The sequence below is a fragment of the Stegastes partitus genome, unplaced genomic scaffold (genome assembly GCF_000690725.1).
Source record: "Stegastes partitus isolate 25-593 unplaced genomic scaffold, Stegastes_partitus-1.0.2 Scaffold1090, whole genome shotgun sequence".
NCBI classification, from domain to species: domain Eukaryota; kingdom Metazoa; phylum Chordata; class Actinopteri; family Pomacentridae; genus Stegastes; species Stegastes partitus.
In genome coordinates, this window is record NW_007578821.1 from 184,840 (window position 1) to 189,892 (window position 5,053).

Sequence of the window (5,053 nt, forward strand, 5' to 3'; positions counted from 1 at the left end):
ATCTATCTATCTATCTATCTATCTATCTATCTATCTATCTATCCGACCCCCAGCAGCACAGCTTGCGTCTCCCCAGCTCCAACATCTCATCCGGGGGAGTGTCGGCCCTGACTCCGCTGCCACCGGAGCTTCGGGAGCTTCTGCGGCAGCGTCTGGGGGCGCTGGAGACCCAGCTCCTCCGGAAGGTGGCCGAGCTGGAGGAGGAGAAGAGCCAGCTCTACAATGAAACAGCGGCCCACCGCCAACGCACCGAGAGCGCACTCAACTCCCTCCTGGAGAGGATAACGGAGCTCGAGAAAAGTAAGTGAAACAATGGGTGCTGCTGAGTATTGGCCACATCCAACACCACACTCTCTTTTGTTTTTCTTTTTTTCGTCTGCCGGATTTAGCACTAATTAGTCAATCCCTGTGCAAATTTCTGATGATGCAAGTAAAAAAAAAAAAAAGTCTCTTTTTTTCTCAGAGAAGCTCCTGGTCTTGAAAATAAGGCTTGGAAAGCAACACTGAATGCTTAATTAGTTTAAGAAATATTGGAGAGATGTCCACACTCCGGGGTATCACTTTGATGGTAGACGTCAAAATAACACGAAATATCTCTGCCCAGAGGAAAGTGCTTTAGAAGATCCTCTCCCTGCTCACTGGACGTTTCCTGTAGGCCCTCGTCCCACCAGGCGCCGCCGGTTCAGTCAGGGCCAGACGCTGGGCCAGCTTTGGGTTTCAGGAGTTAAACGCTCAGACACAAGGAAGGTGGACAGCAGAGCGCAGCCGCACCAACAATATCATCAGTCAATAAATTCTACCTTCTGAGCCTTATTTAGTCCAATTTATGTCAAAATCAGTGGCAGAGTCGTGTTGATTCAGTTGTACAGCGGCTGCTGATGCAGGAGTTGGAGTGTTGTTTGGAAACGTGAGGATTGTTCTGGTTGGTCTCGGACTCACAGCGACGCATGCTGGCGTCAAGAACACATCAAGGAGCAGGACGTCTGTGGAGACTCCGTCTGTTTCAGGGTCATGGAGATGTTCCACCTCTCAGCCAAGAGGCTTCTCCAGTTTGGGCTTAACAGCATGTCTACGTAGAGCAGAGACCACTCTGCATGCACACGCTTCATATCTGCTCCTCTGGTCGTATTCAGTGTTACAGCTGCACCAAGTATGTTGTTCAGCTCCAAACACTCCTAAAGCAGTGTGTTCCCTTTGTGCAAACCCGCTGCACACTAACGCGTCTGCTCGGTTTTCACTACTGATTTTCTGCTGCTACGTTTTCATTTTCTCCTAAAATTTTCAGGAAGTTATTCCCTCTCTGTCCGTCCTGATCACACGTGATCTACCAGCACACGTTAACTCCGTTTCTTCTTCATTCCTTTTTTTTAAAATATTAAAGCTCATGTATTTTTCCTTAATCTGACCAACAGTAGCATCATTTATAAGCTGTGATGACCACAGTGGACCCACTATGAAACCATTAAATAACTCAAACACCAAAACGGAGGCTGAACATAACAATCAAAGCAGGTTTTGTATTTTTAACTCTGCTCTTATGGCGGCTCCCGGGGTTAGCAGTCTGTTCACGCTGCTGGTATTTGAACTGTTCTAGGCAGTTGTAGTAGCTGTATTTACTCATGTGTTGTACTGAAGTACAAATCTGAGGTACTTTTACTTTACTTTCTACTTCTACTGAACTAGATCTCAGAGGGAGCTTTTGTACTTTCCAACATGTTTGTCTGGCAGTTTTGGTCACTTAACAAATTAAAATATTCTCACACATGAAGAACTTGCAAAATATAAAATAATGAACTACCCAACAGTTTATAACGAAGCAATGAGTTGATTAATCAGTTAGTCAGCTGACAGAAGACACATTTTGATGGCATTTGGAGCATTTCTCACTCCTGTCAGTGTTTCCACCAACCAGCCAGTCGATCAGTGCACAAAATAAACAGCAGATTAATCCATAAATGAAAACAATCACTAGCTGCAGCTGAATACTAAACAGTTTAAACTGAGCTTCACCTCAAAAAAAAGTAACCGGAAAGTTGTGCTTTTATGTTACTGCAGGATTTTTCTGCATTGCGTATTTAAACTTTGAATATTTTAGGTAGATTTTAATGACACTTGAATAAGCTCACTGACGTATTAATTTCAATGCAGGACTTTTACTTAATGGAATACTTTAACAGTGTGACATTAGTACTTTTACTCAAGTACAGGATGTGAATACTTCCTCCTCTGACTGGAGAAGATAAAGATGTTTAATAACCCTGATCTGTCCTCTGGAGGGACTCGGAGGCTCTTGGCATCTATTGATATTTGGCACAAACGTCAGGATGCACTGAGAGAAGTTCACTCACTAACCTTTTCATCTGATGCCATCATAAGTAACACATGCTGTCCCTCGTTTTGGTTTGTTTTTGGTTTACCTTTAAATATAAGACTTGCAGTTGTTCTTTGTGCTTCCTGCGAATCAGAAAACGTATAAAAACTGCATAAAGGTAAACATCATATCTGCTAAATATCAGCATGCAAACAGCGCCACTGCTGACGAGGATAATTTTAGAGTCTTTGTCTTGTTGGGTCGAGGGACTACTAATGTTGTTTATCCCTCTGCAGATGACAGGCTGCTTGACAGAATGACTTATGTATGAGTATTTGGAAGAGACGATGGTCATAAATTAGCAAAACTCGCTATAATCAAGCATGTTTACATCTTGTATTTTTAAACTGCTGTTCACTGGTGTGCATTGTTCCTGTTAAATGAACAAGGAAAGAAGAAACAAGTAGTGAAGTATAAAGTACAATGCTTTGAATTTAAGTGAAGAAAAAGATCCAAGTTCCTCAAATTAGTACCCAAGTATAGAACTTAAGTAAATGTACCACAGGGATCCGTTTCTTTCTTTAGTTTACGAGCTGTTTGCTTAAAGTGAACGTAATTCTGTCGTCACAATCAAGACAGTGTTTTTGTCTTCTTCTTCTGCCGATGCTGAAGGTCAGAGCAGAAGCTGGTGATGAACATATGGAGAGGAGGTTAATGTGAGATGAGGAGAGCAGGACCACGCTGAAGGTGGCTTACGAGGCTGTAGATAAAGTAAACCAGGTCTACACCAGAGCTGCTAAACATCAGCATGCAAACTGTTAACGTGCCGACGAGGATAAATTTAGACTCTTTGTCTTGTTTTGTTGCGGGACTACACACGCCTGTTGTTTTTCCTGCTGCCAATCCACCCCTACTGTGTTTCATGTTGACTCGTCTCGCTGCCGACATGCTTCCCATAAACGACCTTCAACGTTGCCTGCCTTTTCGTCATCTTACATTCATTCGCCCTCCCCTCTTCTGTTCTGACATCTTTATCAGAAGAAGACTTTCTGTAATGGTCTTAAACACACAAATTAAAGGAAAAGCCTGATCTCTGTTACTCAAGTGCTGTGTTTAGGTCTTTTTAATTAAATGTCTCTTCTGCTTCTTCTTGCTTTATTTCAAAGTATTGCACTTTTTCCTTCATTACTTTACATTGTTTATTTAATAGGAACAATGCACACCAGTGAGCAGCAGTTTAGAAATACAGGATGGAAACCTGCCTGATTATACCAAGGTTTGCTAATTTATGACCACGTCTCTTACAAATACTCATACATAAGTCATTCTGTCAAGCAGCCTCTTATCTGCAGAGGGATGAACAGCGAGCCACGGGTCGGCCCAGGTCCAAACAAGACAAAGAGTCTAAAATTATCCTCGTCAGTACCTTAACAGTGACAGTGTTTTATAGAGAGTCACAGTGAAGCCATGTAGAGACACCTGAACCTGAGTCAGTGCTCCTGGATAGAAGTCCACCATGAAGACTGAAGAACCCTCCAAGAGCTCTGAGAAAAGGTCGTTGATAAGCATCAGTCAGGGGACGATACAAGAACATCTCCAAGTCACTGAATATCTCCTGGAGTCCGGTTAAAGCCATCATTAGGAACTGGAAAGATATGGCACACGTGGCACACCTGGAGCAGGAAGTCCTCAAAAACTGATTACCTCTGTAAGAAGGAGATTAGCAAGGGAGGCCACCAGGACTCCTATGACTCCTCTGAAGGAGTTACTAGAAGGAGACTAGTGAGGGAGGCCACCAGGACTCCTATGACTCCTCTGAGAACTGGCTCTATATGAACCATGAATAAATGAAGCTGTCCTCTGCTGGCTCACCTCACCTCCTCCTGCCAACAGTCACGTGGCTGAGTTTTCCCCGCTCGCAAGAGGCCGGTTCCGGTACTTTCAGTCATCTGGACTCTTCAGCCCAGTTTGGGTCCTGATGCAGCAGCAGTAGCTCCAGGACGGGATCTGAGCGTCCTCCTGCTCAGGCACCACGTAAAGTGAAGCGTGTTCGTCCAAACCGGTGCCAGCCGCCGGTAACCAGTGGAGGATCAGATCTTACCGGATCCAGCGCAGCGTGGATCTCCTGGTGAACCGTGAGTCGGATAAACGTCAGCCTGTTCTGCTCCTCCTCTTCTCCGCGTCTTTGCTCGTGTCCTGTGCGTAAGGACGTTCTTTCTGCTGGATGAACAGACTTTACCTGAAGCTGCTTCCGTGTTTTGGTTGGGTCAGGAAAATCCAGAGTGGATCGTTTACGGTTGGACTGAGTTGCAGCTGTGAAGACCTATTTAAGAAAACCCAAACTGGACTTCTTTTGTTATGAACTGTGATCACTCTGATGGGCAGGAGTGACTTCTGAGGAGGTTTTTTATTTGGGTTTGTGTGACAACATTGATCCTTTGCAGGGTTTGACTCTTAACTTAAAAGTAATTTGGTTAAATCACTACAGTTCTTCACAAACAATCATGGAGAGTAACAAGGAGTAAGCCACTGCTGGAAGGCATGAGAGAGACTCTGGAGTCAACAGGAAGAAAGTTCTTTTGGTTTGATGACACCAACATTGAGCTTTTTGGCCAATAGACTTGTTTGGACACCAAATACCTTTCCCACTGTGAAGCACGGTGGTGGCAGCATCCTGATGAAGCACGGCGGTGGCAGCGTCATGATGAAGCACGGCGGTGGCGGCGTCGTGACGAAGCACGG

At 44.5% G+C, this 5,053-nt stretch overlaps 1 protein-coding gene across 2 annotated transcripts in view; it reads left to right on the forward strand.

Moving 5' to 3' along the window:
- The window catches only part of nptx2a (neuronal pentraxin 2a), a 13,604-nt gene that overhangs the window by 3,052 nt on the left and 5,499 nt on the right, over positions 1–5,053 (forward strand). Inside the window, exon 2 of one of the 2 annotated variants that reach the window (XM_008295949.1) lies at positions 54–300. In XM_008295949.1, coding sequence (XP_008294171.1) covers positions 54–300 — 247 coding nt within the window. The remainder of the gene's footprint in view (positions 1–53; positions 301–5,053) is intronic. The other variant, XM_008295950.1, reaches the window with a different exon arrangement.